Below are 23,482 nucleotides of genomic sequence, written 5' to 3'. Positions count from 1 at the left end.
TTTATAAGAAGACGTTATAATGAAACAACTTTTTCAGATTTTATCGCGGTTTATAAATTTTTTTAGATGATCCACGTTTCAGATACTTTACTTACGGCTGCTGCGTGGTTGTTTCATCATTATCATCATCATTACAGCCTATCACAGTCCACTGCTGGACATAGGCCTCCATAAGTTTACGCCAAAAATAGCGTGAACTCATGTGTTTTGCCCATAGTCAGTAGCGTGGTTGTTTGATTATACTTAATGAATGAAATGTACGTAAACATTAGAAAACAATAAGAAGACGTTTTTCATATTAAATCTTTATTAAGTTAATTTTTGCTTTTTAGTTTTTAATATCGGCTTTTTTAAACGTTGTGTTTTTTACAATAACATTTTATATTAACAACAATTTTACGTAGAAGAAACCGCTTTTGTCTGCGCACAAAAACTAAATCAAAATGAATAAATAGAATGAGAATTTTTACTAACTTACGAAGTAGAACTTCTTGTAAGTTTTATGAGAATTTAAGACGTGATTCGGATTTTATTAAAATAATAATACATGCGTTCTCCTTTTAACTTGTTATTATAATATTAATATAAGTGACTGTGGACAAAGTTGAAGAAAACAAGGATAAGGAAAGTCATTGAGAAGTACATCCGTGCGAGGCAAAGTATCGAGAAAGTGGATAATGTAATGAAGCCTAAATGGCCGGGTATTCGGCACAGAACAGCGGAGCGCGCTGCTACACAATGGCGACGATGGCGCGCCGACGGAACCGGATAGCGCCTATTGCCGGCAACACGGTGCCGATAAGAACCGCCACGGCCGCGCCCGCTCTGCGCTGCTACCGACGCCTGCCCCTGATTTATGGACGGCATGTCTCCTTTTTAATGAGTCCGTAAGAAGATATCTCCCTGAACACTACAATAAATTTCTCAGCTGTGACTCGCCAAAATGCCTCGGTATCGATATCAGCAAACAAACGTAGTTTCTTACCGTTAATCTGCTATGGAGAACGTATCGAGTATATAAGTTTTGCTTATCTCTGGTAATGGCCGACTATCTAGTTTGATCTGGCAGTTTTATTTATGACCCTGTTTTCCTTTACACGCTCTTTCCAATTTGCGGAGAGTGAAAGGGATTGTTATGAAGCTGCCATGTTTCATAGCAATAAACATGTATATCCAAAATAACAACATTAACAATATCCTTTGCCCATTGTTTTACGTTACTTACTGTTATATTCTTCCTACATTGTTTGAGTCGGTTGTTTTAAAATGAATCTCGAAACTATTTCGATTTAGTTTTCCGATCCCGCTGAAAGTTTGCGAATTCTAACTTAGAGAGGTTTTAATCTTGTTTTACCAACAAATTCTCAAATTAGTACATGAGCTTTAGGATAAAAAATATTTATAAAATTTATAGGTACTTATTTTAACTATATATGACTGTTCTATATAAACCTATTTTTTTGGGTACCCAGTACTTAAACTTTCACACTTAGGGTACCCAGAACAATATATCACATGAATGGTAAAAAAATTCGAATAAACAATATCCTCTCCGAAAGCTTAAATCCGTTGCTATTCGAACATCAATGAGCGCGTAAAAAATGGCATACGATTGCGTGTCCCCTCTTACGAATATAGCAGTCAGTGTGCGCTCGTTGTATATAAGTAGTGCGTTCATCCTGCTAAATTTATTGCGCTTTTATATCAGGCGGCACGAAGAGGTCCCCTTTCGTCCGTATCAGACCGCGCGGAGCCCAGCTTAGTGAAGTCGCAATTACATTTTACCGCCTTTGCTCTAACGGAGGACTTTTGCCATCTATCGAATCGTAATGGAATTAGCGTTCCAACGTTCTTTTAATTTGTAACCTATCGTTGTTCAAAACGAATCTTCTGCTGACCATTTGCCATCCATTTCAGAAAACAGATTTGTAGTTATTGAAATTGCCTACAGTTTCTATTAATGCTACGTTCGTAGCAAACGTCTACGAAGAATATTTATCACAGAACTGTAACAGTAAAATATTTTCATACTTGCTCTCTATTTTAATTTTTTAAGTTATTATACATTGTTTCTGCGAGTTTCGATTATAGAGTTATTGCGATTAAATAATTTGATGTAACTTCATTTTCCTGAGGTACGCATTCGCATTCAGACCGTAACAACTCACAGCTGGGCATAGGCCTCTTTCTTCATGTAGTAAAAGAATTTAAGCTTAATCAACCACGCTGCTCCACTCCGGGTTGGCGGATATATTCCGTACTATGAGTAACGATCGCTATCAGGTATTTACGATAACAACCGGGACCGATGGCTTAACGTGCTCCCCGAGGCACGTTGGGGAGACCCACAGGGTCAAACATCCAAACAGGAAAGAAATATTTGTACAAGTACAAATATCCATCCCGAGCGGGAATCGAACCCGCAAACCGTCAGTGTTTTAGGCGACGATTCGCACCAATACACTAGAGCTATTCCTAACTGTTTCCTAAAGTTAAGTTTGTTTCCTCAAGGTTTTTTTCTAAGGTTAGTATTGACTATAAATTTCAGAAATGAGATGTATATATATTTATCTATACTAATATTATAAAGCTGAAGAGTTTGTTTGTTTAAACGCGCTAATCTCAGGAACTACTGGTTTGAACTTCAAAATTCTTTTTGCGTTGGATAGTCCATTTATCGAGGAAGGCGATATAATCTATAACCTCACGCTACAACTAATAGCAGCCGAGCAATAGCAAGAAGGGTTACGAAAACAATAAAAAAATATTTTCAAAGGCTACCGTTGCGTGCGCTGAGTAAACGGTTAAAGTTACTCAAAAATCATGTATAACGATTACAATCACCATGAATAGTTCTAAAAAAAGTCCGCGACACCATGATTATCTTTAAAGTTTAAGTCGTTATAGCTTTTTTTATGGTAACCATTTTTGTTCTAAAATAATGCGCTATTTGCAAGGGTAGTTTAAAGACATGATATAAATCGTTATCCAAATAAATATATTATTCATTGCAAGTATTTCTTTTGGAAAAAAATTATCCTCGACATCATTTGATTTCAATGAAATTCTTATAAGATTGCACAATTTTAAGATAACTCATCATCATCATCATTCCATCCTATTGCAGTCCACTGCTGGACATAGGCCTCCACAAATTCGCGCCAAAAATGCGTGAACTCATGTGTTAAGATAACTCAGCAACAAATAATTAATGATCACAAAAAATTAAAAGGTGATCATTATTATTAGACAGGCACATGAATCCTTACAAATGAAAAATACTTTACCAACAAGGGAATTTTATGAAGATAAATTTTATATTAATAGTATTTAATGTCGACACAGTTTAGGAATGTTGACTTGTAAAATCAAACGATGATGCGTCGCGCCGCGCACCTTTACAAGTCGCTCGAGTTGCACAGTAATGGCTTAAAAACATCTTAGTATGTTGCTACCTCAAATTAGCGCTAGTGATATATATATAATTTGTTTTATCGCTGTTTCTAGGCAATGAAGCCATGGCTACAATATCATTAGAATACGAAGGTAAATTTTGCCATTATTTATAAGAATGTATATGTAGCTCAGGTGGGAGATCAGCTGGTCCCGACACGTGAAGACCCCAGTTCAAATCCTCATGTCTCCAGGTCAATTATTTTTTCTCGTTCGTGAATTTTTATTTAAATAATAACCAATAACCATATTTTTTATTATTATCACGGTAAGATCGAGAAAAAATATTATTTATATTTCATCAGTTCCTATGTAATTCGTATTTAAATAAAATTTTCAAAAAATACGAGCTAAGCTCAATCAAGGTACTATATATTATATTGTGATAGGTTATTTTGCTATGTTTCGTTGAACCTTATTTTATATACTGAAACTATTAACTTATTAAAAAAAATTAAATATAAAGGAAATAGCAAATTTACAAAATCATGAATTGCAGTAGTCAACGTAAATTAAAAATAAGGCAGATAACACCTGTACAGCGAGCGGAGGAGGCGCCTCATCTAACATGCATGTGACGCCACCACCCTCTTACATCTCATTGACGCGACGACTTACGCTGTTTTATGACCTTTTCGTTGTTAATTAATACGTCTCTTGATTGATTACGTAACATGAGTATTGAATACATAATGTAAGTCATTAAAGTTCAATTGCAGAGTTTTTTTTTAAATATTTACATACTTCAATAACTATCTTTTGTTGTTGAAGAATCGTAACTTAATCATATAATTTGTAAGCGAATAAAACAATACGTATCTCTCACACAAATCTTGAAAAATAGAATTTAAAGTCGAAGTCACCATCTGCATAAGAGATTTGTCCGACGCGAAGTTTTGATGACGTAAATAATTTACGATCGTTCTGTCGATGCATGAATATTCGACGACGGCTAGCTCGAAAAACATTTTTCATCTGGTGGGGAACGCCAAAATCTTTTGGATGAATATTACTCTAAGAAGTTGAACGTCGATATATTGTTGCTTCGCCTAAATTTTAATATCGACTTTCGCGGCGTAAAAGTAAAGGTCGAAATTTGTTTCAGCGAATTTCATAGATTTTTCAAAGATGATTTACACTCACACCCTAAGTAATGAGATCCGGTCGAACCCTAGCCGTCGTAACGTTTGTAATACCGTTTTACGACCAGCTTAGGAAGTAACTTATACATATATTGAATAATTTTACACCCAGCTTAGAAAATAAACGCTGAGACCACACCTATGAGACAGGTTTCTAAGAATATCATCTATTTATTTTATTACTGTAAAGAAAGAATCTATCTTTTATTTGCGGTAAAATAACAACACTGCAAAATATAATTATCGACTAATAAACTAAAACACTAATCCCAAAAAGGCCTTGGCTGAGTATATCCAGCATCTGTCAGGACAGCGCTGTTCTGAGTATTTTTGTTAGGTCGACGAAATAATTATTACATGCTTGTATAGACTAAAAATATCGTGGATTGTAATTCGAAAAATCAGTTTAATTAAAACATATTGTTTGGTCCAAACACGTGTGCAACAATTTTACTCAGAACAAAGATGGACCCCGAAGGGTAAGCGTGCCAATAGCCGCAATTTTTAAACGTTGTTATCTGAGAGTTATTATAATGATATTGTAGTTATATATAGACAATTCCAGAAAAACATTAAAATGTAGATGAAAACATGCAATGAAATTGATTAATAAATAATTTTTATCAATTTATATACTATTAATTTTTTCATAATTAAGTCAAAATTCGTCAAATTTTAATATTGTGTACTAGTTTATGGCCAATATTCTTAATGTATTGATCAACTATCGCCTTATTCCTGTTACTTGAAAACTTACGCTACACGTCTTTTTTGTTAATCCATTAATACTTTAAATTTCGTTAAATTTAACATCAAAATCTAACAAGACTCCCAAAACCGTTTTTATTAAACTCATAAAGCTCTAGCTACCTAGTTTCTCAGTTTCATTGACCGTGATAGAAAAGTGTAAGTTATATTCGTCCTACCCCTTAATCCGCCTGCCCCGCTTACCTCGCCGTCGTCAGCGCCACCTTTTAATAACACAGTCGAGTGCTTTCCAAGCCCAAGATTAAGATGACTGCAAATATTACACTTGCAACGTTTACGTTATCGTTTACGTTACGTTTATGGTTGTTACGCGCAAACTGAAGTATGACGCCCCGCGTCTTCATATGGGCGGGGTCGACATTGTCTTAGCGAACGAGATCAAGCTGCTGGGGGTCGTCATAGACCGGAAATTAACCTTCAACGCCCACGTCGCAAACGTCTGCAGGCGCGCGCTCGCCTTTTACCACCAGCTGGCCCGTGCGGCTAAGGTCAGCTGGGGCCTCCATCCCGAAGTTATCCGCACTATTTACAGAGCGGTGGTTGAGCCTGTGATGCTGTATGCGGCTGCCGTTTGGGCGCCGGCCGTGGACAAGCTAGGTATTCGCAAGCAGCTGAACGTGGTCCAGCGGGGCTTCGCGCAGAAGCTGTGCAGGGCATACCGGACCACCTCCCTGAACTCGGCACTGTTGCTCGCTGGGATACTCCCCCTCGACCTCCGCGTTCGCGAAGCAGCGACCTTATACGAGGCGCGGAGGGGGGTGCCCCAGCGGATGATAGGGGATCGGGAGGTGGAGCGGATGTCCTCGGCTCTGCGGTCTCCGCATCCCGCCTGCCATATCGACCTCGAGTTCGAGTGCCTGGCCGACCAAGATCAATTTAAAGCGAATTGCGCAAACGATTACAATATCTTTACGGACGGCAGCAAGATTGAGGGCAAAGTGGGGGCGGCGTTGTCCGTATGGACCGGCGCCGCCGAAACAAGAACCCTCAAGCTTGCTTTGCCGTCCTACTGTACGGTCTACCAGGCGGAGCTCTTGGCGATATGCCGGGCGGCGCGGATGGCCGCAGACCACTTGGCCGGATCAGTCGGGATTTATTCCGACTCCTTGTCGGCACTACTCACATTGAAAAATCCGAAAGCCCCCCATCCCCTGGCCGTCAAGGCGCGGGAACATCTGCGAGGGGCTTTGGCCCAGAACAGGCGAGTCAGCTTGTTCTGGATCAAAGCTCACGCAGGATTAGAGGGGAACGAGCGTGCCGACTATCTGGCCAAGGAGGCTGCGCTGAAGCTAAAACGCGCCTTCGACTACGACAGCTGCCCGGTATCATTCATCAAGCGGAGCATTCGTATGCAGTCGCTTGATGAATGGAACCAGCGGTATCGTGGCGGTGAAACGGCTGGCGTCACCAGGGTATTCTTCCCTGACGCGATAGCCGCATACAGAATCATCGGAAAAATAAAGGTGGACGGGTTCCTCACACAGGTTTTGACGGGGCACGGTGGATTCTCCGAGTACTTGCATCGTTTCAAGTGCAAGGAGAGTCCATCGTGCATCTGCGATCCTGCGTGTTCGGAGTCTGTCCTCCACGTTCTTCTGGAGTGCCCTGCCCATGACCGCGAGAGGCAGAAATTGGAGTTCGAAATGGACGCCAAAATAGACAGAAACTCCTTATCAGAGTTAATAAGCAGTAAGGATAGAGACTTGTTCCTTAAATTCTGTATAAAAATTTGTAAAATAGTTAACATTAGGAATAAGACATAAGCAAAATATGTTAAATAAATATTATTGAATATTTAATGTAACATATAATATTGTTATTAAATTAAGGAATTAGGATAAGTAACAAATCTGTAAAATATTAGCTCTTAGATATAATAATTTGTATAATATAGTAGAATTTGTTAGTTTTAGTTAAGGAAATACCTGTGTTGCCTCGTTTAAGTTAGATCGTAAGTCCTGTTAAAAAATTGGTTTGTAAGATACAACTTGTTAAATGAAATAAAAGATACATCTGTTCCCCACCCTCACTATCCCCGAGTTCATAGTATATAAGCATAATGATTAAGAGCCTTAAGCCAGTGTGAATGAGGAAGGATGAAAGAAAGATATAGTATGCTGAATGAAAGTGCGAGAAGAATTAATGCGAGAACTGGTATGAATGAGTTTCGAGAATACAGACTCGCATAACGTGCGGGGGCATAGATTAAAAAAAAAAAAAAAAAAAAAAAAAAAAAAAAAAAAAAAAAAAACGTTTACGTTATCACACTTCTTGTGTATATATGTCCTATATACATGTGTATGTATGTTGTTATCACTATACCGGTTCATATAATAGCTTTAAAGTACTTAGAATACGCACTGCTGATTGTATTATACATGTTTTTTTTATTTTTTGCATAGCAATGTTTTCGTAGTTGAATTCCCTTGAGTAAAAGTATGTTACGCTTTACAGAAAAGTTTCTGAATACGTCGCTATAAGCTGTAAAGTCGTTTGTTGTTGGTTGTAATGTCCCTTTTCGCTGTTTTTTTTTTAGTCGTTAATTGTCCTACAGTCGCTATGTACCGAGGCGTTGAGCTATCCTCTAACTTTTATATTATTTAAGTATTCGGTGTTGATACTTGTTACCAAGTATTGGATCCTAAAGCTTACGGTGTTAGCGCGTGCACGTCAAACTTCGGTAACCGTCCTTAAGAAAGTTACCCAAGTTGTCTCTTGTCGGAGATGTGCTGCGTTGCGCCGCCATGCTACGTTCCCAACCTCATGTAAACTCTAATCCCGCAGATAAGACTAGGCTTTACCAGCTTATACAACTCCGTCAGAAGTCGTTTGATAAACCTTGTCTATACAGATTACATTCGATGTTAACTTTACAAATTAGCTTCAATTTATCTACTTAATAGTCGTGCCGGAAAATCGAGCGTGCTTTACAATGACTATTTAATGTATAAACGATATTTTTATGTTTTGAAATGAATGGACAATTTAAACGTGGTCTAAAGTTGTTGATAGCAGAAGGATTCGTTTTTCACCCACTTCATTGCACTTGAATGGCACTCGCATCGCATTATCAGCCGTCACTTCCATCGACAGGTGTCGCTTTCAGCCAACTCGAGAGTAAATTACTAGCTTGGATGTCGCTGAATCAACCCTAATCGATTGCAAAACACTCGAGAAATGAAACAATAACTATATTAATGTCATTCACTAACTCTAAAAATATTTTTGAAATATGAATATTTCTATATTTTTTATTCTAAAACTAATTTAAATTTAAAATGAGTACAAGCATTTGTTATAAATGGGAATCTATTCGTATAATATACAGAACAGTAACATCTTGTATGCTAAGCGCGAACCTCGAGCTCGTTTTCGTATTTAAATAGGGAAATGGGAAACAGACGCAGTGAGTCGACGAAGCACTGGTGGCGTGGTATTGTTTTAATTAAAGTAATTGGAGGAGGCACGTTGAGAGCTGCCGCTCGGTTGGCATGATCTGTGCCTTGAGGATTTACACCAATTTAAGACCGAGCTCAGCGAGGCGTCAATTAATAGTATAGAGAACACTCGATTGTCGAATGCAAATTCCCTAACAGTTAAGATAACATATATCTATAAAAAAAATATTGCACGTCCGCCTGATATTTTTCCTTTTTAAATATAATAAAAGAAAAACATGATACCAATATTTGCCCGTCATATTACGTTACGTAGTGACATGACTGCATTTCTCTTCCGTCGCGACAAATGCGACGACAAAATACAAGAAAAGAAACGAACGAACTAAAGCTAACAAAAAAAGTTCAGAAGATAACCGGAAACAGAGTCGCTCATTGAGAAAAGTAGAAGCTTCTCTTGTAGAAAACTTTGCGGCTGGACACTTTTCCTAGGTATCTGTTATGAATAAAAATTTGAATACGGTAAATAAACACATAAGTTCATCTTGAAATTAAAATGTAATAATCTAAAAATATCAAAGACTATTTACATACCATCATTCCTTACGAAATGTAACTGAAGTAATGTAATGAACTACTAAAAGCATTAAATATGCAAAAGGGAATCCGGAGGTCAGTTTCCTAAAAACCGATGAATGCAACTATAAATAGTGGTTACATAAATTTTGTTAACTATCGAATTTTGAAAAAAGAAAAGTACATCAAACTATTTAAATAATGCAAAACATGCGTAACATTCTAGTAATAAAAGTGTATAAATTACGTAACAAAAGGTTTTACATAGTAAAAATTCTCAACGCATAATATTTTTAAAGTATACTCTACTACTAAAATATACTACTCTTTAAAAGAACATTTACGAAAAGTTGTGTAGAGCGTGCCTACGATGTATTTTTTTTAACCAGGGAAGGCGTAAAGAGCGCCCGGAGGATTGATGTAATTAATCAAAACATTTAAATGTTATCATCTTATATTATTTTATATCATATAAGGAACAATGTCACCAAAAACTCATTTACCCCCATGTGTATATAAGGTATTTAAACAGTAAGTATATGTATATTATTTCGCCTACGTACGTACTAGATGTTTCTTGCAAGTCGCAAGAAACGTCTAGTACGTTCGCATGGAAATTATGTTAAAATATACATATGCTATACAGGAATAGGAAGATAGAAAAAGTGCGGTAATAAGACCTTGATGTGTAACTTTGGTGGATTTCCTTACTCGTTCCTATATGCGAATACTAAATCTTTGTAAGTAGCGTATGGATGAATGAAAAAAAAATCGATACGTGTTTTGTCATTGTATTTAAGAGCACAAATTCTTTGTTTCAAGTAATTTTATAAGTATACCTATGAATATAAACCTATAGATGCAAATGAAATCGAAAACACAAATACCATGTAAAAGTACAAAAGTGATCATATTTTGAAGAGAATTTGTGGAATCATGAAGTGGCAAAACAAAATTTAATATTCGTAAAAGGGTTGATGTCGGAACCGGGCAGTGAGGCAGTTGACGCGTGCTTTTACTAGGAGTTTTTTTGGCCACATTCCAAAATCAATATCTTCGAATACACAGGCCGTCGCGCATTTTGCACTAATCTTACCCAAGAGCGGAAGTAGCCTAGATATCTATCTACAGAGCTAACTGGCTCTTACTGGGCCGTTACTTAAGTATAGACTAAACAAATAAACAATAATAACTTTTATTAGAATTAGTTAATTTATTATAAAATATCGTAAAGAACAGACTAACGCCTACATTTCTAACACGTTGCTTAATTATGCACTAAATTTAATAATCAATTATAAAAGTTTAGTCATCGTTAGCATTTTAAATTCCGGTGTTTAACATTAATATAATTGCAGATAAAGTTGAGAATTGTTACTTTAAACTCGATATGTGAATATTAAAGCGACAGAAACTGCGACATCGTAAAATCAGGCAGCCGTAAAATTAAACAATCCCGTCTGCAAAACTGCTGGTTGTACTTAGTTATGAATAAACATGCTCTTTGTTATCATACCGTGATTTGTGATGGACAAAATTTGTAATCATGCTGTTTAATTATGTCTTATCGGTATTGGCGACTTCGTTTTGATGCTTTGTCTGTTTTATAATGAAAATAAAAACGGTTTGATAAACGATTCAGCACTTTTATGTATATCATATTTTATGTATATTGCAACTTTCAATCGAATCAAGCCATTTATTTATTAGATTATCATAATTTTTGTTAGATGTATGATTTATACAATTACATTGTCCAACGATGTTTGGTGATTCAATTTTATATTGAAATGTTGATGTTGCTCAGAAAAAAGCTATCTAAGATATTTACTGTACTATCTTATTTATCCTACACGGAACATCGTAACGGCTTTTATGACAAATATCATTATCGCACCGCCAAAATATCACGTATTTCGACGCGCAAACGTTCGAGGACACATGAATGAATAATGCATGAAAGTATATCTTTTTGTAGACGCCCTTTTCTTATATCCATATTTGCAGCTGGTAACATTATTGCATAAATTACAAAAAAAATTATGTATTTTTGTATGTCCTATTATTCTGTGACGGTATTTTATTATTAATCATAAACACAATTTTGCAATGAATTGAAAGTAAGTGCTCAGAAATGAAATAATCGTTTGAAATCAAATTAACACTGAATGGAAATAGCGTGGCGGCGACGGCGGAGAGGGCGCAGTCGGGTGCGAAGCGATGCACCGTGCTCGAGAGCTCGGTTCATTTAAAGGCACTTGTCTGTAATTGCAGAGCGACTAAGACTTAGCCCGCCTGAACGGCAGGCACTATCAAACAAAAAGAACTTTTAATGGTATGCCTTTCTCGACCCTCTACGGGCATTCGTGAAGCCCGCCGTAGTTTGAAGGCAACCTCATTTGATTAATTTTCCTTTGATATTACTTTTATTTCGAAATGCAGTTCGTGATTAATAAGCCTGGAAAATTTACTAGATCCTTTGTAGGTAATTTAACTTTCTTGTTATTACTTAAGCTCCCTTTTTTCTTAGATAGCTATTGCAATTTAGTCGGAAACGCAATAAATAGCTAGGGTGGCGCCGCTTGACCCACTTCCTGTTACATGTCGAAACGCCCGCGATTTAATCGCGTACTGCCCCCTCTGTCTTTCTACGAGACCCACACAGTATGGTCTTTTACTTCTTAATTATTTATTAAAACCATTCTTTGCGTGCCTGGAAAGGGGTTCCTTACACTGTATTAAATATTGGTACTATTAGACATTTCTTATGATCATCTGCGGTTCTACACAATATCAATATTAATTGAACTAAACTTATGACACTGTAAGTTTTTACTTACTTTTATATTAGTAATAACCAACTTAGATGTTGTAAATGTTAACTTTAAAACGTTCGTTTTTGCTATTGCTTTTCAATTTAGTGTTTTGAGTGAATCGCATCGGTAAGTTTGTGACGCGGCACGGCGGCGGCGGCGCGCTCGCCGGCATCTGATAGGGAAGCGGAAATTGTACGACGCGTCGCACGCGCCTCTCGTCGCATGTCTCTGACGTGTATTCATTCCATTTGCCCGCACATTGTAACATTTTTTCTTCGCTCCTTGTCGCTTCCAACAAAAGTTTCACAACATTGACTGCGATCTGTAATAACTAAAATTGTAATTAAAGCTAATGCACAAATATAATAACGATTTTTCATTATGATAGTTGGTTTATCAATGTAAAAGAATGGTATTATAACATTAGCAGGTTTTAAACTGCTATCCTTCTATATGTATATATATATATATATATATATATATATATATCATGTAATCAAATAATAAATCCTATCAATGATAACACGCCCACACGTCCGTTGTATAAATGTATGCTTTTTATCATACATGTAACAAAGCAAGCGCGCTCGGATATATTTTTGTAGAAGTTTCATGAATATATTAGCCATAAATGTGACTAAAGGAATCTATTCCCTGTTGTGAGCCGGCCCCGGAGCGTGAATAGCGGCAACACGACTCTCAATTACTAGAGAATTGCGGTAAAACTAACTTTTAATAAATATATCGCCCTTTTATGTTTTTTATTTTTCACATACGAGTTCAAATTGCAACGAGTGTACAAATTAATAAACGAAATCATTAATTTAGATTCGCTTGAAAAATTGTTATTTATCCAATAGATGGTTTATACAAGTGTGAAAAAAGTAAAGCCTTTACTGTTGTATAATATTTTGTTAGAGCAGCGATCCAAATCTAACTACACTCATTCACTTATCTCGACCGTTTTTCTATGCTACCTCTCATAAAAATACAATAGCCTTATTTTTTACGACTGTAACAAATGTCAACTTTTCGAACAAGTCCCCGCCGCCCACTCCCGCTAGCCGCCAGCACCGGCCGCTCTGTTGTTCTTTATCGTATAACTTGGAAATTGCACTCGAGCTCCTCTCGATTTTACAAACACTGTGCAGCTAGCTTAATATCTAAATAACTTCTGGATTTAGGTAACTTCTTGCTAACAGAACTTGTTGGCAGAATTATTTATTATTCTTTGTTTAAGACTAGACTATCAATTAACTCTCAGCCGCCTTTAATTGTTTGTAATTTCAGTATGTGACCCCGACCAATAGATCGCATCTTTAGTATCAAAAACTTACTAATTGCTTATTCATTATTTTTGAACAAAAACTTTTTGATAATACTTATAAAATTAACTTATAAAATATACCAAAAATGATTGTATAAAAATGACATTTTCATTTTAGGATTATTTATACGGGTAAGTCGGCAAACAAGCGTACGGCCCACCGTATGGTGATTACCGTAGCTCATAGACGCCTTCGGTACCAAAAGCATCGCTAGAGCGTTGCCTGACTCTACCCCCGACCCCAGGAGCTCTTGTCACCTTACTCACCACAAGAACACAACACTACTTAAAAGCAGTGTTATTTAGATGTGATCTTCTATGAGGTATTTCGCCGTCGGGCTGCATCAAATTTTGAGCGCGATATTTCCTGCTGTGCCCTACTTCAGTTAAATCGGTCTTAATCTTAGCAAGTTTATCTCAATTTTATAACTCTGACCATTTCTACTTTTTTAAAAATATTGCTTATTTAATACATCAATGTCGACATATTCCTATATAACACTCATTCATTTGTATCGCTCTTTTTTTTTTGAAAATATTGGTTTTGAGTCAAAATTAAATTACGATTTGTTTTGTGCAACGAATTGAAACATATCGGATTATTTGATTACACGGTATCACTACTGAAGTTAAAATAATACTATTGTCACATATATCGAAATCTATCGAAAATAAAATCATCCAGCCAGAATAATAAAATCCTATTTTATGTATCGCATTTATTACTTCTTTCGCTTTTAAAATTAATGTAATAAAATAAATAGCCGTTCGTTATCATTATATTTTGTTGTAAATTTAAATTTTGAGACCTCGTTTGAACCATCAATCTTTTGTAGACTAGCCCATTGCTGCAGGTTCGATTCCCACCCCAAGTCAGAGTGTAATATATATATATATATATATATATATATATAAATATATACCAGTCGGCTGTTACCTATAACACAAGCATTAAGTTGCTTACTTTAGGAACAGACGACCGTGTGTGTATGTTGTAAATACTTATTTATTTATTATTATGTACAACATATTTACTGTATTGTTTAGTGTAAAACGACAAATTACTTTACGTAAAATATGGTAAGTAATTCAATTACAGTAGTTATATATACATTTCATCTTAGATGCAATAAAAATTTTGGTTAACATTATTCACTGAGACAAAATATTCCTACGTAATTAGTATGACAAAATTCATATATATGATGAGATTATGTACACAAACTATCGCAATTAAAATAACAAATTTAAATGCGTTAGTATTACATGTGAATGACTGAAAATCTGCGCCGAATTTACAAGAAAGAATTCCGATTTTAACCATTTTCTCATTCACTGCCGTCAGTTACATACGGATAAAATTTTATCTATATTTTTATGTAACATTGAAAGAAACATTGTAAAACCTGTGATACAACAATAACATTTTATCCTAAACAACTGTGTTTACTGGCAACCCTCAAAAAAAAAACCTCAATTACATCGACAAGTAATATATAATAGTCAAGTAAATACGCATTATCGAACATTACTGAAAAAGTATCTAATCATTAGATCTCAATCAAATTTGATTATTGATGATTAGATGATTTCGATTTTGAGACCACATGACAAGTATTAGCTTTCGATTAAAATAAGAATCATCAAAATCGGTAAACCCAGTCATGAAAAGTTATGCGGTATAATACAATGTAGGTCGACAAAAAAATAGTCAACTATTTAGTTTATTAGATATTACTCAATTAAACTTAAATGGTACCACATGACACGTAATACCTTTCGATTAAAAAAAATCATTGATATCAGTCCACCCAGTCAACAGTTCTAAGGTAACATGCACAAAATAATACAATCGAATTGAAAACCTCTTCCTTTTTTTAAGTCGGTTAAAAATATTACAAATTTTTATTGTTGTTTCCGTATAATTTTCTATTACACTATTTAATTCTTTTCTTAGAAATTATTTTTAATTCTCTTTCCATAATAAACAAAATTTCTTACCTATCATATAATTACAAGAGCATATTCTTCAACATGAAATGCCTGCTTATCATACTCCAGACTCAATTCGTAGGGTTTTCTTTTTTAATGGGCTAAGCAGTTTTGGAATACTTTTAAGCTACCAAATAAAATGACTCATGAAAAATTCATATAGCTCTATCTAGATACACGTAAATTATAAAATATAATATATTGTACTATTTCTTATAAATTTATATATTAATACGTGAAGCAAAAACATTGTACCCCTTTTTACAAAAATTGCGCAGACGGAGGAATATGAAATTTTGCACACTTATAGTTTATATAGAGAAAGAGTGCAAAATGCTAATATTTTTTAAAAAATGTATAAAAAATACATTAAATCAATAACAAAAACAAAACACACACTACCATGTATTTGATTAACACACGCATATATACTCTTTTGTTTATTATTTAAGAAGTATATATAGTCTTTGACAACAGAACTTTAATAATGTTCAAAATTATAATTTAAATTAATTATGGTCGAATTTTAACCACTAGGCGACCACTAGTACACGTAATTAGGTAAAACAGTAAAAATTTTCTGAATACGGCTAAGTCAATCTCTTCTTTTCCTGATAATTAAATTGAATAGTTTTTGTTAAATTAGATATAGTCATAAGAATAGGTTATTATGTTCTTCTTTTACAGTAGTAGAATAAAATGTCTGAATTTTTAAACTAGTCAGTAGTCTATATGTCACATCTCCATGTCCTCGTGCCACAGCAAATCGGCAGAAATTATAAAACTTCAGCAGGAAAGTCTTCATTCAATAGTCAACTGCCACGTTACATAAAAAATAAAAAAAGTTTTTCTCCTGTATATAAATAACTCAGCAAACCTCAACTACAACTTTATATAACCTTCCTTGAAACAGGATTTTTAAGACCAAATTCGTTCTAACAAACTGTAAAAGCAAATACCAGTAACTAGAATATTATTTATTAAATCTATCGGAAATGATGTTTGCTGTTTTAAATGCATGAAAAAAGTCAAGCCCATAAGTATAATACTAATAAACTTTATAATAGTTTATATATTTAGATATTATTATGCTTGACTTAATTCAAAACATTAAACATTATGCGATAAAAGAAGGCCTATGAATATTTACATTCAACGTAATTGTTTCCGCAGCGTATCCTCATTGTCATGAGGGGAATATATCGTATACTTGTAGTTTTGAGACCTTGTTATAGCTTCGCTCTAAACAAAACAACAACGCTGAGTTTCACTATAAAACAAACACGGACTTGAATCTTTATTAACTGTCCAGATTACAAAAGAAAATGATAGAACTGATTCAAACTAACAATTAATATAATGTGTGAAGTAGATTGTGTACATACAAGATATTTGCATAGCGTTGCAAAAGGATCGATTAGTTAGTAGGTACAGGCACAGGGCATACGGGGGCGGTCGCGTGCAGGAAGGCTATAGCAGGCCGCCGGCGGGCGGCTCGACGCGGCGCAATGGTGCCTTCCGGCGAAACGCGAAGAATGTTGCCGATAGATTAACTTCTGATCTCTTTTCCGATATTATGGCGAAGCGTTTATGTAAGAAATTCTGGGCACTTCAATCTGGTTTAATGCCACATATAGTTACTTCGGATATTTATTTTTTTTATCCTAAAACGAAGTTGACAGCCTACTTTGTAAGACAATTAAATGTCTTTCAAAATCAAGATCAAAAACTATTTTAATCAAATATTCTTCAAAAGCTCTTTTGATTAGTCATTTTACAAATTAAAATTATATTTGACTTATTTTATAAATTGTAGTTAAAAGTGAAGCTATATAAGCGATTCGGAATTTCGCAGAGAACAATCAGAAAGAAACTTTGCAGTTACTCTTTAAAAAACAAAAAAAAAACTATGTTTTCTGCATGAAATACAACGTCACTTACGCCACACGTCTTTATCATCTATACAAATAAATAAAATTGAAGTGTCTGTTTTTAATATTAAAATTACCGATTTTTACTAAATGCATATGGATGTATAATCGGTACATAATTTAACAAAATAACAATTTTTACAATTTTTGTCTGTCAAAATTTTCATCTAAGGTCAGAGCAAAGCTTAAAAGTAAATAGTTATATAATTTTTGTTATGAGTAATAACTATTAAAATATAATTATCTTGTTTTTCTTTTATTTCAGGTACGTACAAATCTCTTCTAATTTGCTGAATCGTCTCTTAATAGGTATGCAATCTTTGATATTAGTTTATTTATTTATTTATACTTTATTGCACACTTACAAGAACATTAAAAAGAAAAAAAAAACATACTGAATAAAGTTCAAAGGCGGTCTTATCACTATAGATATATCACTTAGATAGTGATTTCTTACAGACAACCCGTCTATAAAGGAAACATTTATAACATATAACAGGCACACGGTGTAATTTACAACAATATACTATGTATAAGATTCATATATACACTATACAGCATATACAATACACCAAAAACTAAATTCTCATATACATAAACGTAGACCTACACATATTTTCATAATAATATGCATAAAAAATAATTACATACATTAACAAAAAATTATTTACTGAAAACAAAATATAAATATAATACAAATAAATGTTGTTAACGATATGATTTTGTTTACTGACACGTCGTTTAAAAATATCTATGGACTCCGCTTTGCGAATGTCTCGCGGTAGGGCATTCCACAGTTTTACAGCCTTAACACAAAAAGATTCAAGACAATGACAAAAAGATTAGTTCTATGTAACAAATAATCTTTTATAATATTTAGTTAGTCGTTTACTATATTGTGTAAGCATATTTATAATGCGTTACGTTTACATTAAATTCCTCTATAAAAGCGGAATAAAATAATCAATTATTTAAACACTATTTTAACAATACGTTTCATATTTCTAAAATAAAATATTATTATTATTATTTATATACAATTTTAAGTATAAGATATATAAAACCCGTATAATGATGACAAGTATATTGTACAATAGCTATATTATTCATAGCTGAAACATATTTTCGATTTGAGTTATGTACGAGTACATCGTTGTCCCTCGTCTAATTGTACGTCGATGCCTCGTTTGAGGTAGGGAAGGGCGCACGGCGGCTTGTTTGCTTACAAGTGAATTCCATTAGATTCCAGCGTGTGTACCACAGACTCGAACTCCGCGCTTCATTCATATCCCATTAGCTGATCGATTCACAAGAGCTATACTCATTTATGCAAGCAGCCTTGAGCTTAGCCACGGAATCGCTTACGCTTCAAATGCAGCGTAAGCTATTTACAAGTGCAGGTATGTCGATCGGTCAAGATAAATACCATTCGGGTCAGTAGCAAACGTGCGGGTGCATCCGAGTCAATGCTCACTTCGGTTTCGTACACAGTAAATTGTAATCCGGTTGAAGTATAATAGACAGTTCTCATTGTTATACGCTACATGTGGATTAATAATAATTCTATACATACATACATACATAATATAATCACGCCTCTTTCCCGCAGGGGTAGGCAGAGACTACTTCTTTCCACTTGCTACGATCCTTACATACTTCTTTCGCTTCGTTCACTTTCATTATTCCCTTCTTACATGCTCTTCGGTTTAGGGTACTCTTGACCTGGCCTTTTTTCAAGACGTCCCTTATTTGGTCTCGGAACGTCCGCCTAGGTCTACCCCTTCCAACCCTTCCATTCACACTCGCCTTATACACTTTTTTTGTCAATCGTTCTACACTGATTCTCTCGACATGGCCAAACCATCTGAGCCACCTTTCAGCTGACCTTTCTCAATTTTTGTCACTACATCTTCTTTAAGACCACAAAGTTCCTTATCTCACTATTTCTTATCCTGTCACTCAGTTTAACTCCTATCATACTTCTAACGTTCTCATCTCAACTGCATTTATTCTGCTTTCATGTTTCTTCTGCCATACCCAACTTTCACTTCCGTACATGAGTGTCGGAACCAACACCCCCTCATGCACAGCCAAACGAGCCTTGTTAGACATCTCCCGACTGCTCATAAAGGAGTGCAAAGCTCCATTCACCCTATTTCCTGCATTCACTTTTCTTTTAATATCACTCTCACACTTTCCATATCTTGTAAACTTTGAACCCAGATACACAAACTCATTCACCTGTTCAATTTGTTCATCTCCAATCACGATATTGCAGTCTGTCACTGCCTCATCTCTTTCAAACACCATCACTTTCATCTTCTTTACATTCATTTTCATTCCCTTTCTTACAAAAACTCCATTCATAGCAGTTATCATCTCATATCAACTCCTCGGCCGACGACGCAAGTAATACTTGGTCATCAGCATAGAGAAGACATTTGACGAGTAACTCATTCATTCTCAGCCCACTTTCACTCTCTTTTAAATCTGTCAAACAATTGTCCATGAACAGGTTAAACAGCCACGGTGACGCTACACATCCCTGTCTAACACCTTTTTCAATATTAAACCATTCAGTGTATGCCCCGTTTATCCTCTAACAAGCACTAGAATCCCTATAAAGAGATTGCAATGCTCGTATGAGGACACTGCTCACACCATTCACGGACAATGCTGACCACAATTCATTCCTCATCACTCTTTTTATCTATAATCTATAATATAAATAAATAAATAAATAAATAAATATCTACACAATACACACACGGTCGTCTGTTCCTAAAGTAAGCAACTTAATGCTTGTGTTATAGGTAACAGCCGACTGGTATATAGCTACATATTTTTTTTTTTTCGATAAATATACTTATAAATAATACATATATAAATATATAAATAAATATTTATATTACACCCAGACTCGGGGTGGGAATCGAACCCACAACCCTCGGAGCAGAAAGCAGGGTCACTACAAACTGCGCCAACGGGCTAGTCAAATATATATATAATATCAAATATATATAAAAGCGAAAGGTCACTCACTCATCACGAAATCTCCGAAACTATAACACCTATAAACTTGAAATTTGGCAGGTAGGCTCCTTATAAGACGTAGGCATCCGCTAAGAACGGATTTTATGAAACTCGACCCCTAAGGGGGTAAAACGGGGGTTGGAAGTTCGATGAAAGTCCTATGTTTTTGAAGTAAGAGACTTGAAATTTAAAATGTAAGCTCTTTAGATTGTGAAAAGGTGTCCAAATAATGTATCTTTAGAAATCAACTCCCTTTTGGGGTTAAAACGGGGGATGATAGGTTCACTCACTCATCAGGAAATCTCCGAAACTATAACACCTAAAAACTTGAAATTCGGCAGATAGGCTCCTTATAGGTCGTAGATATCCGTTAAGAACGGATTATATGAAATTCGACCCCTAAGGGGATAAAACGGGGGTTGGAAGTTTGTATGAAAGTCCTATGTTTTTGCAGTAAGAGACTTGAAATTTAAAATGTATGCTCTATAGATGGAGAGAAGGTGTCCGAATAATGTATCTTTAGAAATCCATTTCTTTTTGGGGCTAAAACGAGGGATGGTAGGTTGACTTACTCATCACGAAATCTCCGAAATTATAACAGTTACAAACTTGAAATTTAGCAAGTGGGTTTTTTTAGGTTGGTTTAAAGCAAAATAACCGCGTTGCAACCCTATGTGTTCAAGAAACAATTATTTTGATCACTTATAAGTAGTGCAAAAAAAACTAGAATACTTTTTACTTACCCCTGTCGTCACGGAGTCACGGAGGATTGTGAGTAATGCTATTCCGTGGCATATAGTTACGTAGAACCATATTAAAAACTAAATTGTATGTAGTATATTTTAAACATATTTACACTACAATACTATTTTATACTACATTATTTCATACCACAATTCTGACGAATTCAACGAACCATATTGTTAAACGCGACGCGCGCTTCACGCGGACGTAGTCGCGGGCAACAGTTAGTGTATCGTAAAACAAAATCCCCAAAAGTGTATGTGATCGATTCCCTCAAAATCTACGGAACGGATTTTCACGCGGTTTCACCAATGGAAAGAGGGCTTCAGGAAGGCTTTCGGAACGGCTAAGCCGGTTATGATGAGAGTTTCACTGAAAGTTTGCCGGGAAAACTTTGTGTCACATTGATTTCAACGCGAGCGAAGCCGCGGGCACAGCTAGTAATATATATAACTACGATACGATAACTTTATTCCAAAACGTAATCAACATTAGTGGAACTTACTTAATACACTATAAGCGAGGATACGACGATTTAATACGAGTATAACACCACACATAACGAAATGATTGTAATTGTGCTTTTTATTTTATAATATAATAATAACAAATATGTAATAAAGGAGCTCAAATCAATAATTTTAAATTCCTGTAACCATATTCGGTTTTATTACACCAAAGTGTACGACCATTGACGATCTTGGAAGTTACAAAAGCAACGTCTGAAGCTCCCTAAATAAATTTGACATGAAAACTCGTTTAATATCACGAATGTTAGGTTCATACACCATTTAGAAGTCTGTTGAACTGTGCTCCATGAAACAATAATTAAATTTTCCCTCAGCTCGGAGTGCGCGGTGTGTCGTTTCATCAACCTTTACACTAACTCGTAGCGCCGCCACCACCTGAAATATTTAATTCCAACCAGCCATTGTGCTATAATGCACCGGAAATGAAATCTCTTGACATTTCACTCATTCCTTATGAATGTTGGTTTTTTTTTAATTTCGCAATGATTTTGAGTTTTCATTCAATACTTTCTAATAGGTTAACCGGTTCGAATATAAAATGGCATAGTATTTAAAAATACGTAAAGTAAAATAAATATTTCATTTTATGGAAGAATAGCATACGCTTTAAATCGCTGAGCGTAAAACTACGCAATAGCAAGGGTTGCAATTGTGTGACAGGCGGTTGAATAACCCAACCGGCTAACGAATGTAATTAGGTTTTCCTCGCCTGCAGAGCTGTGAGCACCAAATTAGCGTCAATCAACAAAATTCCTTTTTGCTATAACACTACATATTTTTCTCCTATAGTTTCATTTTTATATCGCGTCCTTAACGATAAATAACGTAAATGGATAAACTCTGTTTTTAATTTAATAATATTACATCTATAGCGTTTTCTTTAAATCATATTCCATTATCTTTTTTTTTGTCATAATTAAGTTTTATTACTTATTATAACATTTTGTTGCTGATAGTCCGTATTATCCGCTTATGGTAATTTTACTTGTAAATAAAAACAAATGCGAGTCGGACTCGCGCACCGAGTGTTCCGTAGAAACAATTATTAAAAATATTTTTATTATAAAATTTATGCTTTTCGCAATTTTTTCTTTATTTGTGCTATAAAGCGTTACTTTATAAAAAATATCAAGATTCTGGGTTCACGAGAAGTACCCTGTAGGTTTTGATTGCGTTGGCTTAGAAGTTTGGTCTTATCACAGCTCTAAGGGACAGTGGACTTGAGTATTTGTTATGAATTTCAGCTTGACACCTCAACACGTTTGAGAAAAGAAGGGGTCTTGACAGACAGACGGACAACAATATGATCCTATAAGGGTTTCGTTTTTCCATTTTCATTTATATCTTTCACACTAAGAAATATAATTCACTATTACTACTTCTCTTCACACTATCCCGAATCCGGCTTGCGCCATATTTTTCGCGCGTGAGCGGTGGTCCAGATTAGGCTAATTTCTCATATGAAATCTATTATTTCACGCGTCGGCCTGTCTCTTTCACACTCATTGAATACAGTGCTAGGAATCGTACTAAACTTCGTTTCATAGGAACGCAATCACTGGCGCTCTACTCGTTACAACTCAAATCCTAATGTACGTAATGCGTATGCGCGGAGCAGAATAGAAATAATGCAATGTAAAGATAGTATGTAATATAGACATATAGATTTAAGATTACCCATGTAATTTTCGTGGAAATACACTACACCAGCGCTCTTTAGGACGAGACGCCTCTTTCCCGAAGTAATATTGCCAATCAAAATCAAAATCAAA

At 35.2% G+C, this 23,482-nt stretch overlaps 1 protein-coding gene across 1 annotated transcript in view; it reads left to right on the top strand.

Annotated features, from left to right (window-relative positions):
- The window catches only part of LOC123669508 (E3 ubiquitin-protein ligase MIB1), a 151,679-nt gene extending 133,878 nt beyond the window's left edge, over window positions 1-17,801 (top strand). Inside the window, exon 12 of the mRNA XM_045603112.1 lies at window positions 17,669-17,801. Coding sequence (XP_045459068.1) covers window positions 17,669-17,801 — 133 coding nt within the window. The remainder of the gene's footprint in view (window positions 1-17,668) is intronic.
- The last annotated feature ends 5,681 nt before the right edge of the window (window positions 17,802-23,482 follow it).

The sequence above is a fragment of the Melitaea cinxia genome, chromosome 3 (assembly GCF_905220565.1).
Source record: "Melitaea cinxia chromosome 3, ilMelCinx1.1, whole genome shotgun sequence".
NCBI classification, from domain to species: Eukaryota; Metazoa; Arthropoda; class Insecta; order Lepidoptera; family Nymphalidae; genus Melitaea; species Melitaea cinxia.
Note: the sequence above shows the minus strand (reverse complement) of the source record. Positions and strands in the feature narration are given on the sequence as shown.